The sequence below is a fragment of the Aotus nancymaae genome, unplaced genomic scaffold (genome assembly GCF_030222135.1).
Source record: "Aotus nancymaae isolate 86718 unplaced genomic scaffold, 86718_ANA_hifiasm-v0.15.2.pri h1tg000016l, whole genome shotgun sequence".
Classification (NCBI taxonomy): domain Eukaryota; kingdom Metazoa; phylum Chordata; class Mammalia; order Primates; family Aotidae; genus Aotus; species Aotus nancymaae.
Genome location: NW_026988428.1, coordinates 77867101 through 77884390, shown reverse-complemented (window position 1 = coordinate 77884390; position 17290 = coordinate 77867101). Strand labels below are relative to the sequence as shown.

At 35.0% G+C, this 17290-nt stretch overlaps 1 protein-coding gene across 6 annotated transcripts in view; it reads right to left on the bottom strand.

Annotated features, from left to right (window-relative positions):
• Window positions 1-17290, bottom strand: part of ATF7IP (activating transcription factor 7 interacting protein) — a 138251-nt gene that overhangs the window by 108549 nt on the left and 12412 nt on the right. For 2 of the 6 annotated variants that reach the window (XM_012447628.3, XM_012447629.3), the window contains exon 1: window positions 9977-10097. The exons of 3 other annotated variants lie outside the window; for them this stretch is intronic. In XM_012447628.3, the coding sequence (XP_012303051.2) occupies window positions 9977-9993 (17 nt within the window). In that variant the 5' untranslated portion in view covers window positions 9994-10097. Of the gene's footprint in view, window positions 1-804; window positions 1215-9976; window positions 10098-17290 lie in introns of those variants that run through there. One more of the 6 variants, XM_012447634.3, reaches the window with a different exon arrangement.

Genomic DNA, 17290 nt, shown 5'->3' with positions numbered 1-17290 from the left:
TATACTGGCATTTCTTTATAAGCATATACCTTCATATCTTTATAGCAATGGTAATAATATTCTTTATTTTTATTTCAATGGGATTTTGTATTTCTATATTTCAAGCATAGAAAAAAAAATAACAAATGACTATGTTCTTTTAACCCAGGTTAAGAAATATTAAATTTGACGGAATTCCCAACTAATACATTCATTTTAGACTTTTTTAATTCATTTTGTTAAAATAGTAATAAATTTAAATATGGAGAAATGGAAAAAATAAGGGTGGAAGTAGAAAACTAGACCAAGTTATATGTATAAATATACATTATCTAATGTATGTCAATGAGCCATATTTGAAAACACAAGCACTCTGATTTGTAAAGGTGAATTCAAAGTGGTAAATTTAAACTAAAACTTTATACTTAAGTGAGGTTACAAAATGTCATCTCTCTGCATGTACCAGTTGGTGTCACTACAACTGAGAATATAGTAACAGACTATAACAAAAAGCGATCTAAAACTGATTTCTATGTAATATGAACATATTGTATGCATGAGTAATAGTCATATATGAAGTCCACTGTTAGTTCATTTCAATTCAAATGTGAAGGAATTTTGAGAAGATGGAAATTACATTTAAAAAAAAATACCAAATCCAAATGTGGCATTCAAAATCTCCTGAATATTAACATTAAGTGATCTATCAATCCTGTTTTCACCAGAACTAAAAACAAACAAATTTTTTTAAAACTTCTCAATGGTGAGAGAAAAATATAAAGCCTGGGGGGTAGGTGTCACAGAAAAAGGACCTGAATCTCTTACCTGTGGGCAGCTTGACACTGTGAAAAGGACTTCCTCTTCTGTAAACCACTGCTACTTAGTTCATTTGTATAAACATTAAAAGCTAATGCAGACTTCTAGGTCAGCCTTCTTGAGTCTAAATTTCTTGTTTGGTTCATATTCATTAAAAAAAGAAAAAAGAATACAGTAGGTTGGCTACATATTAAAATTCCTTTCAAACAGTGGTTCACATCTGTTGTGTAGTTTGTGCAGCAAACATCCCATTTACCACAAAAGCCAAAAAACGTCAGACAATGTCAATGAAGCTCACAGAACACACAGAGCACATCTTCAAAATGACTATTTCAAGTGAAAATGCCTAGAATCAGAATTCTTTGTACTGCTTTCTATGCTGCCAACTATTAGGTTTGCAGCAACTGTGTGCAGTTAAGTACCTCCCACATATTACCCAATACTATCAATAGGCATAAATCTATAAAAGAACTAAAAGCTTAAAAGGCTTATATTCTCACTATTTCACATATTCACTGTCAACTGTGGTCTCACTACTCCTATTCTAATATATAGACTCTGTTCTTTCAGTCCAAAAGGCTGAATTCTTATACATTCCAAACAGAAAATCCATGACACATTTTCTTTGCTGCCCTAGCACAGCCAGACTGCAGTTACAGCTAGCTGGCGCCAGTAAGAACAATTTACATAAAGCAGTCCTCATTTCATGACCAAACTAAAGGAGAGTACTGCTGAGTAAACCCTCCCCATTTGTTCCCCAACATGTACTGACTGGTTCTAGAATATATCTACTTATCTACTTACTAATATAATTTAAATCCAGGTAATAAAATAAAACCAATTTATAATTCTTATATAACTGAAATTCCACCCCCACCACACAAAAGTATTTTTTACTCCCAGAGATATTCAAAAGCCTTAGCTTACTTATGGCACAGACTACATAAATTCAATAGTTGCTCTTTAACAATCATTAAAAATACAAATTATAATTCATATTACCTAAAAGCTAGCCTCATTCTACTCTACAACTATCTTTCAAATTTTAACTAATCAATTAAATAGTAAACATTATTTAGTAGATTTGCTCTTAGAAGTGCACTGTTTAACATTTCACTAAATAATAAGAATTGTGCACCTTCAGATATCACTATTATGATGGTTAAATAATTCAACACATTTACCACTAGTTAAATGTGCACCAAAGCATGTGCTCAATATCAAAACTCAGGCATATTAAATTACAAATGTCTTCATAAGAACATATTCTGTCTGTACCACATTCTTTTCAAACCTGTATCATTCATGTATTGTTTTTATTGGCCAGATCTGACAGGGCAAGAGTGGAGTCATTATCTATGAGGCCCTTTTCTTATTTTTTATTTTTGTTAATTTATGATCTACAAATATATAATTCTACTCCACTACCATTTTTGTTAGGGCTAAAGATATATTAAATTTCATTTCAAATAACAATCCAGAAACTAGTTTAGTCCCACATCTGAAATAATAAAATGAAAAGTACTTAAAATGTTAACTAGGCATTACCCAAAATATTTTCCATGTTTTTAAATCTTTATTTTCAGCTGTCTTAAAACATACTACTTAAGTTACCCCTATCACATAAAAAAGATAATGGGGCAATAAATGAGAGGGCTCATAAAGTTATCATTTATCAATAGCAAATGGTAGACTTATGTAAACAATCAAAAATATTACCTAGGTTATCAGTGATAAATTTCCTCAAACAACTATGTTCTCTTCTCAGGCTCTATGACCCACCAACAGCAGATGAAGTGATACGAACAAATATAATGATATAATTTCATGCGGTGTACACCACATAAATTAACTCTTGGTTGGAGGAAAGGTCTTATATCAAAAGAGCTTTCGAAGTACCATATAGTGATCATAAAATATGAGTTGAGAAAAAAAAATGTTAGAAATCATCTAAGTATTGAGAACAGAATCTATAAGTTAAAAGGTAAAAAAAGATGAGTACCCAATGTTTAACTAAAAGAATTATAAAATTAAAAAAAAAAAAGTAAAAAAGAAATCACCTAAGTATTATATTCCTTACAGTTTTAATTTTGCTCTTCCTACTTGTATCATGCATCCAACCATGAATAAAAGTACTTGAAAATCAAAAGACCTAAAATCATTTAGTCCAACATAAAATATAATGTAAATAACAAGGATGTAAATATTTTTAATCTAAATAAGCTAATTACTTGACAGTGAATTAATCAAAAGAAGCTGAAAATCTCCACAACATGCTTACTAAAAGTACTAACAATGGCAGCTGTTGATCTAGCTTACTGCTCAAATGAATAGCAGTAAAAACTAGTGTTTTATTTTCAACCCACTATAGATCAATGCTATTACAAAATAATGATGGTAATAAATTACTTGAAAAAATTAAAAAGAAAGGCATACAAAATATGAATCTTAGTTTTGACTCAACTGACATAAAATTACATTATCAGATTGATGTAAAAGCTTCTATAAACTTTCAATTTCAGTTCTTATCTCACAGAGGACCAGAAACAAACCGTTCTCAGACTGATCACAGGCCACATTTTGAATACCGCTCATCTAGCTCTTAGATACCCATTCTACCCTACCCCACAGCATTCACAATCCCTAAGTATTTGCACCTTCTCCCATATTTATTGTCTGTGTTTTCTTACTCCCTCCACAAATGTAAACTCCATGAAGGAGAGCAGGGATCTTATATGCTAGCATCAAACAGTACCTGGCCAATAATAGGTACATAATAAATACCTGTTACATCTGTTGAGTAATTGATCAGTTCACAGTCTGTTTTCATTTTCACTTCACCATGCTGTCTTTGCACAGGTAAGAATTCTTATTTTATCCCCTCTGAACTCTTCAAAGTCTTCACTTTGAGACTAAACAACCTACTCTCTGACATTTTTACTGCAAATCAGCCAGGCCCCTAAAAATGCCCTTTCCTTAAAGATCCTTTTCTAAACTACCCAGTAGACTAGATTTCTCCCAACTCCATTCTTCCTGAAATAATGATTTTAAAAAGAAAAAAAAAGATCTGTGCTAAAGGGAATCTTGTGAAGAAAATGCAACCAATATTTAACTAATTTATGCTACACTTCACTAGTCGCTTTATATTTGTTATCCTCATTTAAACCCCAATATTTGTTCTTTATGATAAACATTATTCCCATTTTAGAAACAAGAAAAACTAAGGTTCTGAAAATAAGTTACTTGCTTCATTACATAAAAATACATAAACTTGGCCGGGCGCGGTGCCTCACACCTATAATCCCAGAACTTTGGGAGGCCAAGGCAGGTTGATCACCCGAGGTCAGGAGTTCGAGACCAGCCTAGCCAAAATGGTGAAACCCCATCTCTACTAAAAATGGAAAAATTAGCTGGGCATAGTGATGGGCACGTGTAATCCCAGCTACTCGGGAGACTGAGGCAGGAGAATTGCTTGAACCTAGGAGATGGAGGTTGCCGTGAGCCAAGACAGTGCCACTGCACTCTGGGTGACAAAGTGAGACACCGTCTTAAAAAAAAAAAAAAAAAAACCTAAGACTTACTGAGCACATAACCATAAATAGGTAACGTACTTTGAGCACTATATATTCATTTTTCATACAATCTCTCTCTAACTAATGAGAAGAACATGGATTCACCCTGACTCTGACTCAAAGTTGGTGTTCTTCTAAGGACTCCTCTCATATAATGATCAGGGATGACATAAAGGGGTTAAATAATTTATCCAAAACTACACAATTACTCAGTAACAGTACCAGAGCAGAAATAATATTTTCCTAACTTCTCTACTAATGTTTTCCACTATGTATGCCATGGTACAGTTACTTCTATATCCAACAAAGGGATATAGCAGTTCAGACAGTTCTACTGGCGGTTGACTAGCTATATCTGGCTTACTTCAGAAGGAAAGACACATTCCCCTCAGGCAGATGCAGAAGCAACTCCTCAGACGTCTCTCCAGTGTGAAGGTCCCTCAAACTCAGGAAGATTCACTAAATCAATGTTTTCACAATTTCCATATTCACATATTAATGACTAATAACAGATTGTTACAAATCACCAACAGAGAACTCTTTGTGAGGATTCTAACCTGAGAATTAAAAAACAGTCACTTATTTGAATAGACAGGCTTTCTCCCAAATCACTTTCTCTTTTCAGATTGTGAAGAGCAGTAAAGCAGGGGAGTCACTGTTTCCTGTGCAAGTTAACCACTTTTTCAATTTTCTCTAAAGTTGAACTCTAACTAGAAAACCATTTTCCAAAAAGGCATAACATTCTTTCGGCATTTCCTTAGAGTTACCAATGTTGGGGTATTATTTGAATGTTAACAAGCTGGCTTTCACTCTGGGAAACGTGGAATTCAAATTTAAGTCAGATCAAGATTATAAACTATCATGTTTCATGCATCATCAAGGTAGTCTTCACATAGTTGGAAACTGTAAACGTCAAATTAATAAACAAACAGATGTACGTTTTCAACAAAAATAAAGTCTGTAATGGCCATTAGTCTAGGGTACGGTTAAGAAAACGTTCTATTAGGAAATTTACTCATTAAGTGCTAAAACTTCTTAGCTCAACTAATTTGAGCAAAAATCTTTTGTTATTTCATTTACCTGTGCAGTAAACTGCATAGCTTGAATACACTTTAACTTTTTCTTACTCAGTATCACTGTTAAGAACATCAAGTTGATAGTGATGTCTTTTAACACAGTGATAACATTTAAAGAAAAGAGAACTGATTATCATATAAAAGACCTCAAGGTACTTTTATGTTTCTATTTAGTATTTCTTTAATCTCTTCACTTTCAATCAATTATTACTTGTTATGTCATTCTCCTTCATTCAGCTCCCATTGTACTCTATATAAAATTAGGACAAGGTGAAAGTTTACAAAAGGTGCCGTATCTTCTAAAGAGCAAACTGACTTTACGTATTCTAAGTCTCTCCTATCAAGTAAAGTAGGCTACATTTTACTTGTGTTTACTTTTGTTTGGGTTAGAAGTTATATATTAGATATTTAGGGCTGCCAATAATCTATCAAATATATAGGATAGAGATTTAAAAGGAACTGTCTTCCAAGGCCACACAGGTAATGCGATTCAGTGAAGAGGACCAGAGGTGAGCAAGAGGAGGCCCTATCTGAAAGAGACAGAATCTATACTCAATTGTAGATTGCTAAAATCAAGCAAAAATGCAGGCCTAATATTGCCCAATCGTTTGCTTTTCAAGAGGAAAGACACCTAGATTTTTAGGTAAAATATGACAACTTTAAATGCTAACAATTAGAGAAATGGAGTAGTGGCTAAAGAATAAAAATAAGTTTGCTGGCTGCCAGTTTGTGGCTCAGAAAAATAATTTTTTTGAAAGAGAATTTACTGTTTTTAAGATTCTCATTTGTACTGAAACACAGGAAACTCTAGGCCATGAATTCAAGTCATGTTTTTGGAGAAGTTATTTTCTCACAGTATATTTGGAGAACTCAGTCAGACTATAACCAAAACATTTCTCCTATTCCTCTAAATTCTGTAATGTCAACATTCTGTATTGGCTTTACTTAATAAATACATCTTCCATCCCATACACAACAAAGGATAGCTAATTTATGTTAACAGAGTAGGTCCCAGCACTACAAAAATGAATATATAACATTACTAAGATATAATGATGTTACTTAGCACTTCTTGCTTCTGAGCATGAGTTATATAAGAAATAAATTTGCCATAGTTTTTAAATATACACTGATCTAATCACACTTGAAAAGGTACATAACATTTGAAAGGTAAGTAAACTGAAAGGCATTCGGATATTACTGAGAAAATTAGTATGCAAGATTTTTGCAGAGTATTTCAAGATACTATTCTGAAACATTATGTAAATTGATTCTCAGCATATGCTTGCCAAATAGATAGGAACTTCTCCCATTTTACAGATGAAGAAACAAGAATCAAAGAATAGAATGAAGGCAGGGCACGGTGCCTCACACCTGTAATCCCAGCACTTCGGGAAGCTGAGGTGAGCGGATCCTGTGAGCCCAAGAGTTCGAGACCAGCCTGGCCAACATGGTAAAACCCCATCTCTAGTAAAAATACAAAATTAGCTGGGCATGGTGGTGCTTGCCTGTAATCTCAGCTACTCAGGAGGCTGAGACATGAGAGTTGTTTGAACCCAGGAAGTGGAAGTTGCAGTGAGCTCAGATTGCCACTGCACTCCAGCCTAGGCAACAGAGTGAGATTCTGTCTCCAATAAGAAAGAAAAAAAAATGGAATGAGCTGGTCAATGTCAGAAAAAGGTGGCAAAAACAGTATTCAAATTCAGGTTTAGACTCTTGGCCAGTGCCACATCCTAACATTTCACTTAGAGGCTTATGCAAAGAAAATTGTTTATGAAAAAGGGTAAACAAAAGGGGAGAATTTTAAAAAGTGACAAAATAATATCATAAAACCTTAATTATTCAGCTCCCAGATTTATTATGCCTTCAATTACCCAGCAAAATAGTTAACCTGGAGCTTAGAACAGAAAATTTGAAAACTATCACCATTTCCAAAATAATCATCTCAGTAAGGGGCAATTTATGCTTACAGTTGCAAAAATGCAACACAGCAGTGAAAGAATTAGCAGTAATATCCTGAGTAACCATAGGGTGTTAGTATTTCTTCATGTACAAGTAATAATCTTATAGAGGCTAGGGGTAAATTTTACAGTTAGTAATAGAAGGCAAAAAGACTGGGTTATTAAAATTTCCCTAAGATCCCACTCAAGACCAGCATAAACTGCTCAATAATTTCAAAATGGACAGTTTTTTTTTTTTTTTTGAGACGGAGTCTCGCTCTTGTTACCCAGGCTGGAGTGCAATGGCGCGATCTCGGCTCACCGCAACCTCCGCCTCCTGGGTTCAGGCAATTCTCCTGCCTCAGCCTCCTGAGTAGCTGGGATTACAGGCACGCGCCACAATGCCCAGCTAATTTTTTTTGTATTAATAGAGACGGGGTTTCACAATGTTGACCAGGATGGTCTCGATCTCTCGACCTCGTGATCCACCCGCCTCGGCCTCCCAAAGTGCTGGGATTACAGGCTTGAGCCACCGCGCCCGGCCCCAATGGACAGTTTTTCTACATTAGATAAAATGTTTTGAAATACATGTATTTTTAAACAGTAGAGTCTCCTCCCCTTCCACTCTCACCACCAAGACAGTGAGCTCTTATTACTATTAAAAGGCATGAAAATTAGAGTGATTAAGATGACAGCACATTCACTTTTCTATGTCATACTAACTCCAAGGATAACCTTACTGAAATGATGAACAGAATCCCTCAAACATATTGAAAGGTTTCCTTTCTCTTTTTTATGGAGAGTTCATATGACTGAATGATATATATAAATTAGTGTTCAAATTATGAGAATCTACTATGTCATCTAAGACAGTCCTAAAGATTTTACAATGTAGTGATAAAAGTGAAATAAAAATGCTAAAGCTACTGATGAAATTGAGATAAATACTGATCCCAAAAAATATTTTAAGCCACCAAACAAATGGACACTGATTAAGTTAGGAAAAACAATTATTTTGTTTAAAAAAAAATGTAACTAAAACAAATACGAACACAAGGCTGTGACAAGGCAACAATTTTAAATTGTTAAGTCATATACATATAGATCTTGTATTCCATATTGATGAGCATCAAAAAAGAACATAAAATACATTCTAGAATAATTTTTAAACTGAATCCCACAGTGCCTTAAGAGGCCAAGGTTCTACAAATAAGTGAAGTAGAGCTGGACCTAATATAAGATTATAATAGTCATATATAATCTCGTTTCAAAGTTTTGTTTATCTAAATAGCGACACATGGCATGTAAATGTTATAAGTTTACAATATAAATTAAGTACGTAACAATAAAATACCACATGTATCCTTTTGTTTCTTAAGCCTTGCAGAATTAAGCAGAAACCATAAGTATCCCTTTTATATACTGGAATCCTCCCTAACAGTTTAACTTGCAAAAAGTTTCTGATTTAGAAAGCTGCTCTACTCAGAAAGTTTAGAACTTACTGTTCTATGTCATATAAGTCAGTAATATATTCTTAATACTCTACCAACAAAACCAGGAACATATAATACCAGCTAAAAACAGATTTTAATAGGTAGTACATTTAAGCATTGCTGCTTAAAGTATACTTGTTCTGCTATCTGAAATACTATATGAATAAGAATTACTTTCTCCCACCTTTCTGGGTAACCACAGACTTAAGAGTATCTCAATAAACATTTCTACTTCAGAACAATGTTAAGAAAGCTTTTTAAATTTTTGAAATTAAATTTACAAAATTATTGAGCTATATTTCTTTTTAATATACTACAGGTTTAAATTAAGACTAAAATGAACATAATAATATCACTTAAGTAAGTAAAACATCTGAGTATTTACTTCAGCTCTGATGTGGTATTTGAATACACTAGATACACTAAAAAGAGGTATCCATGACTATATATGAATTTATTTCTAAATTCAAAATCTGAATCTGAATGTCAACTTGAGCAAAAAGTAATTTAAACAAACAAGCAAAGCAGCATTAAAAATGTCAAAGAGTTGGATACTGGGAAGAGGCAGCATGATGAGAAAGAACTGGATCCCATAATGCCAAGAAAAGATTTTGGATAGTATTAAACAAAAATTTTAACGATTTATATAATTACCCTTCTTCCCAAAAGGCTTCCACACAGTATCTCCCAAAACCTAGAAAAATTGTAGTCTTTGTGCAAAACAAGGCTTATTTACGGATCCTTTAAAAAAAAATCTATTCAGATAATATAGTTTTAATTTCTACAAATAAATACCAAACACACTAAAACAGCCTACGCAAAAGAAATATTAAGTGAATTACGGCCAGAAATGCCCTACTATGGTGATCAAATGTTCTGGCAATGACAGAACATAAAATGGTGAGAAATTCCAGGAATTTAACCTTTGACCCCATCATGCTATGTACTGTTTCCATAATAAAGGCTTAAAGGTTCTACCAAACATTTCAACTTTTTAAAACCAAGCTCTGAGTTAGCCCTTCTATGTAAACTCAGTTAAATTCCTTTTTAAACAGGAAAAAAATAAGAATGTTTAAAGATAAAGAGTAATTGGTTCTTACCTCTGGTCCTGATGCATGTGACAAATCTCCTCACTGGCATACTTGCTGCCTAAGCAGCTACAAAGACTAGGTTAGCAGCCATTTTGAGACAGCTGCACAGTCTCAGTTGCACAAAAGTGTAATTAAGATGGCTGCAATGTGCACTCAAGAACTCACACAGTGAAAACTCAGCTATGTATCAAACAAAGCCCCTCCCACTTTGTCAGCCTGCAGGAAACTGAACACAGACAACAGCTAATGCATATACTGCAACAAACAATGCAGCTACACAGGACACAGAAAAAGAAAACAGAAGGCAGCAAGCCAGTTTTGTAACATAATGCCTGTGATTCCCGTCTTGCAATACAGACTTTGGGCACATCCAGATCCCAAACAACTTCAAATCCATGCCACATATTAGCAGTTACAGAGATAGAGCCAAATCACACAGAGCAAACATCAGGGAATTCGCTTGAAAGAAAGCCTCCATTTCAGTCCAGAAAAAAAAAAAAGTTAAACCTTGCTCAAGACCTTTTTTTTAACCTTTTATAGTAGTTTTATCATGAAAAGAATTTCAATTTTATAATTTCTAGAAAATCAAGTTGTTTAAATCCTGATAATGACTTGATTGATCAAGTTAATTTCAATTTATAGAAGGCTAAAGATTTTCTCCACAGAATCTAAGCCCCAAAGTGCTCAAATCTAGCAGAACACTTGAAGCCTACAATCAAATTTTTTAACCTTGACAAAAGTCTTTAGAAGTAAGATGGCAAAAAGCTTATTTTGAGTCATTTACCATAGAGATAAAAACAATGTCTTCTCTTGGCAGTAGTACAGCTAGTCACAAACATTAACATCCCCAGATGAGTGTTTAGTCCCAGGGCAAATTACATTTCATGCCCTGACAAAGACCTCCCAACTTTTTTATATGAGTGAAAACCAAATAAAAACAAATAATTATAGACACCCTGATGGAAAGAAGGGAATTTAAAAAAAGGATAAAACTCAGTCTAAAAATGAGTATATTAGCAAGACATTTGCGTGAGATCTAACAAATGTGGTTGGCAGAAACACAGCCATCAAAGAGAAGGACAAAAGCACAGAGAGAACCTGTTCACATCAGCGACAGAAACCACATTTTCTTTCTCTCTTTCTCGGTCTATCTTCCTAGAATTTAGCTAACCTGTGTATCTTGTCTCTATCCATCACTAAATATAGGTATTTACTAAAACATTTTAAGGGTTTAGGTGGTAATAGAGATATAGCTAAAAGATTGGCCCTATGACTTGACAATGGTTCAAGCTGAGCAATGGGCACACAGAATTCATTATCTCATTCTATTTCTGTATATATTTGAAATTTTCCATAATAATAGTTTTTTTTTAATTACTTATGTTTAAAAGGTCCTTCTGTATTTTCCATGAGGCAAAATGAATAACTGTATGTATCAACTGTATGTATCAACTGCTTTTAAGTATTATATCAGAAAAAAAAAAGGTTATGCTTGTACCAAGCCACATTAATTCTTCAAAAATGTAACTGTGATTCTCTAAGGGTGTCTCAAGCAAACACTATTCGTTAAAAGAAAGATTTAGGCCGAGCACAGTGGAGCACGCCTATAATCCCAACACTCTGGGAGGCCAAGGCAGAAGGCTCTCCCGAAGCCAGAAGTTTGAGACCTGCCTGGCCAACAAAGCGAGATCTCTAGCTCTACAAAAAAAATTTTAAAACATTAGCAGGTGTGGTGATGTGAACCTGTAGTTCCAGCTACTCAGGAGGCTGATGCAGGAAGATCACTTGAGCCCAGAAGTTCAAGGCTACAGTAAGCTTGAACCACTGTACTCCATCCATCCTGGGCAACAGAGCCAGATCCCGTCTAAAAAAAATTTATAATTAAAAAAAAGCAAGACATTACCATAGCACTGAAATCTATGTTTAATTGGGAGGTGGGAGAGAAGGTACAAATAGCCAAAATATTCAGAGCTGCCTAATGAACACTTTCTTACATTCTGAAAGCAAATTGTTTTTAGGAAGGTCTGATCCACAAAGATTTAAATTACAGTTCACACTCTCAAATGGATATCTTCTTCAAGTCTCCCTTCTCTTGCCAAATACTTTTCCAATGTAAATCCTGACTACTTTTTTCTTAGTCTAAACATAGTCTACCTAGAGAAAGCTGCTGGCTACTAATAATACAGGTTGGATATCCCGAATATGAAAATCCAAAATGCTCCAATAAGATTAAATAATTTCGAATAACTGATATGAGCAGAAATACAACCCAGACAACATTTAGTACCATCCCACAGAGCTTTATCCATCCCTTCACACAATGGTTCTGTTTCTGTGTCTGATGAAACAGTTTAGAAAAGGAAAATGGTTAGGCTGTTATTCAGATAGTTTCAAGGCCAACACCTTTCACTCTCTATCCCAAAGAAACTATCCTATTATAGTTCACTTGATATATCCTTTTCATAATTCAATCTATATTACCCTATCACTGACAATTCTTACTCTCCCTTTACTATGTACATCCCCAAACCAGGTACCATTACTCTCTCAAGATCTTTTATGCAAGTCATCATTATACTTACCACATTTCATTATTTATCTTTATGCAAATAATCTTTATATAAAGACAGAAATCACATCTTAATTCATTTTCCATGGTATAAAACACAGTTATTTGGTCAATAAATGGTGAGCTGAAATTCTCAGTGTTTTTGTTTCTACTACAAAAATCTCAAAAGAACCTTCATTTTTAGGATCTCAACTCTTACTTTCTAGGAAGAAATCAATTAATATGTCAACTAAGATTTTAGTCTTGGCCTAAAAACATCTGCACTTGAGAATCCAAGATGGAAAAAATACCTTTTGTAGGGTACTTTTCAGACACTACATAGGAACTACTATGTACTTATGATAGATGACTCTGAGAAAATCTATAGGAAACTATAGAACATTAAGTGACTTACTTTTTTTTTTTGAGATGGAGTTTCGCTCTTGTTACCCAGGCTGGAGTGCAATGGCGCGATCTCGGCTCACCGCAACCTCCACCTCCTGGGTTCAGGCAATTCTCCTGCCTCAGCCTCCAGAGTAGCTGGGATTACAGGCACGCACCATCGTGTCCAGCTAGTTTTTTGTATTTTTAGTAGAGACAGGGTTTTACTATGTTGACCAGGATGGTCTCGATCTCTTGACCTCGTGATCCACCCGCCTCAGCCTCCCAAAGTGCTGGGATTTAAGTGACTTACTTTTAAGTTTTATTGACATTACTAAAAAAGCAAGATGCAGCTTGATTGTAAAATGTCACAGATTAAAATAAATTTGTCTTATATAGGGTCATTTGCAATGAGATCAATCATTTATTTATAGAAGCATAAATACTTGCAACCAGTTTCTAATGTTCAGTAAACATTTCCATGACTATCCAATGTTTAGTCTCTTCCTAATTAAAAATCAGCACTTTTCACAAGTCATTTTGTTTTTCTGTTTGTTTGCAGACAGGCTGGAGTTCAGTGGTACAATCATGGCTCTACTTACCACAGCCTCAACTTTCTGGGTTCATGTGACCCTTTTACTTCAGCCTCCAGAGTAGCTGGGACCACAGGTGCACACCACCACAACTGACTAATTCTTAAATTTTTCTATAGAGGTAATATCTCACTATGTTGCCCAGGCTGCATACAATTTTTTTTTTTAATTTCACTCTTACAATAACTATGCAAAATCAGAGTGCTACAATCTCCAGTTGTATGACCAGAGAATGTAATCTTTTGCCAGGAGTCACACAATTAGTAATAAAACAAAACAAAATGAAACACTAAAATTAACTCTAATCAACTATTACATTCTATGTATACTACACTATTTGAAAACTGCATATACAAATTACTGAAAACTATAAAATCTAAAGAAAAAGTTTCACTGTATTTGGTTGAGAGTAAATGTATGTTTTATTTATTTAATTAAGATGCTGTAATTGTAAGTTATTAACATTATGTATATTAAAATGTAAAAGGCATGTTAGAATGGTATGAAGATATTAACTAAAAACACCTAATTTCACTCCCTCAAATCCCACTAAAACTACAATAAAGTTTTGTTTTCTGTTTTTGTTGTTGTTGTTGTTGTTTGGCATAAATCCTAAAAAACAGAGAGAAATAAGAGGTAGCAGCCACAAGATTTGGGAAGCTGAAAAATAAGCAGGAACGGCCAGCTGCAGTGGCTCATGCCTGTAATCCCTGTACTTTGGGAGGTGAAGTAGGCAGATCACTCAAGGCCAGGAGTTCCAGACCAATAGACAAAACCCCGTGTCTACTAAAATATAAAAATCAGCCAGACCTGGTGGTGCACCTGTAATCAAAGCTACTCGGGAGGCTCAGGCACAAGAATGGCTTAAACCTGGGAGGTGGAGGTTGCAGTGATCCAAGATCAAGCCACTGCACTCCAGCCTAGATGACCCAGTGAGACTCCATCTCAAAAAAAGTAAATAAATAAGCAGGACCAGTTGTAACTAACTTAGCAATCCCTAAAACACAATATTCCAAACTGCAGTGATGACAAGTTAAGATCCAATCCGATTTACCTGGCAGAAACCTGAAAATCATAGGAAGTAGAAGAACCAAGCACCTTTGGAAATCAGAGTGAAGGGAGCAGAGAGCAGGATAAAATGGCCAAAATAGTGACAGCTGTTTGAGAAGCAGAACGATACCTTAGATGCCTTTACCAAACACATCAAACAGTGACTATCTGCTCCTCCCAACCCTAACAGAAGTCTGAAGACAACATCTGCAGTCAAAAATGAGAGTACCTGGCTGGACACGGTGGCTAACGCCTATAATTCCAGCACTCTGGGAGGCCAAGGCAGGTGAATCATCTGAAGTCAGGAGTTTGAGACCAGCTGGGCCAATATGGCAAGACCTAGTCTCTAATAAAAATACAAAAATTAGCCAGGCATGGCACACATCTGTAATCCCAGCTACTTGGGAGGCTGAGGCAGGAGAATCATTTGGCCTGGGAGGCTGAGGTTGCAGTGAGCCAAGATCACACCACTGCACTCCAGCCTGGGCAACAGAGTGAGACTCTGTCAAAAAAAAAAATTTAAAAAAAGAGTACCATACCAAAAAGAGAAGGACTAAGTCCTGACAGCAGAGATCCCTAGTCCTCTTCATAAATCTCCCAAAATGCTGGCAATCAGAGCCTATTTCTCTATGCATAAAAACGGAAGACTATTATCCGAGTGTGTCTGACCAGCACCAGACATAAGACCTAAGGTCTCTGGAGACCTCTCCCAAAATGACTCACCCAGATCAGCCTAAAGGGAAGTTTAAAACTGTCAAATTTAGATAAGGCAATCAACGTTGTAATCTTCTATATCACATTATGCAGTTAGCTAAAAAACGCAATTGAGAAAAGTTTCTAACATGACAGAGACCCAAGGAAAACAAAAACAAGAATACACATGAAGCAATAGACTATGCAGGAATAAGAAAAGTTCAAAAAAATTAAAATATGCAGACAAGATGTTACATTCTTGAGTCAAGAATAGAATGCTATAAAGAAATGAAAAATTAAGAACATGATAGAAAAAATGAAAAACTCAATGGAGGGACTGGATGATAAAGCTGAAGAAACCTACCTTAGCAAAAAGACAAAATTATAAATCAGAAGAAAAAATACAATTGGAGTATCTACCTAAAAATTCAAATTGGAATGACACAATGGCATACGCACATGCACACACACACACACACAGACAGAAAGATATCACCAATGAATTCATTTAAGAAAACTTTCCAGAATTGAAGGGCAAGAATTTCCAGACCAAAAGAGCCCAAAGCATGCCAGCAGACAGTAATAAAAAGATCCACACAAAAGCATGTTATGTTCAAATTTCATGAGACTAAAGACTAAAAACCAATTCTACAAGCTTCTACTGAGAGGGGAAATCAGAAAAAAGAATGGCTTCAGATTTCCCAGTGGTGATTAGTAGGAAGAAGATAATAAAGCAGTGTCTTTAAAATTCTGAAGGAAAATAATTTCAACCTAGAGTTCTATACCCAGCCAAACTATCAATCAAGCATGAAAATACAGAATGACATTTTTCAAATATGCATTGTCTTTAAAACCTGTATCTCCCATACACCCTTTCTCAAAAAGCTACTAGAGAATGTGTAGCTTTCTACAGGCAGGGAGAAGTCATTCTTTTGCCAAGGACAAAATAAGTCAATAAAAAGACATAATATTTGGAAAACAAGGATCCCAGAAGATAAGTGAAGGAAGTCTTCACTAATGGTAGTATTAGTTCATTCTTGCATTGCTATAAAGAAATACTTGAAAATGAATAATTTATTAAGAAAAGAGGTTTAATTGGATCACAGTTCTGCAGGCTGTACAGGAAGTACGGTGGTATGTGCTCAGATTCTCAGTGTGGGGAGGCTCAGGAAATTGACAAACATGATGGAAGGCAAAGGGGGAGCCTACACATCACATGGCAAAAGGGGGAACAAGAGAAAGGAAAGAGGTGCCACATGCTATTTAAATGACCAGATCTCACAAGAACTCACTCACTATTGCAGAGGATGGTACCAAGAAAGATGGTGCTAAACCATTCACGAAAAATACGTCCTATGACCCAATTACCAGGCCCTATCTCCAACATAGGTGATTATGATTTAACATGGGATTTGGGTGGGGACACAGATACAAACTATATCAATGGTGAATAAAATTCTAAGGATGACAGTTGTATACAAGATATAGAGAGCAACTAGGCCACACAGGAGCAATAACACTCAAGAACTAAACATGAGTCAAGATTTTTGCTGCCACTGTACCTGAGAAAATATCTTATAAATTAAGTCTTTTAAATAAACAGCAAAATATCTAGTAAGGAACTGTACCAAATCATCTTAACTATTACTACATGGAAGAGACTCATGGATGCAGGCATCCTGGTATGAAGGTGACACCATGAATCAACAACTATCATAACTGTATCAAGGGAATGGGTCATGATTTTCATGATTATGTTGTGCAAACCAGTCAACTCTGTGAAAGTAGGCTGCTTAACACAGGATCAACAAAATAAGAATTACCTTGGACTAAATGAACGATTAATTGTGGTTCATATTTTATTTTATATGGTCATAAGAGAAAATGTTCTTCTCAATCTATCTCTAATCCCCAATTTAAGGTATACTTTATAAATATAGCAATATTTTCCCCCCTCAGAGTTCCAGGAAAAAATATCCTGTGAAAGGTCTTAATACAGGTTATAAGCTAAAGAAGCCACCAGATTATGAATGGTTCTGTAGAAAAATACTGAATACA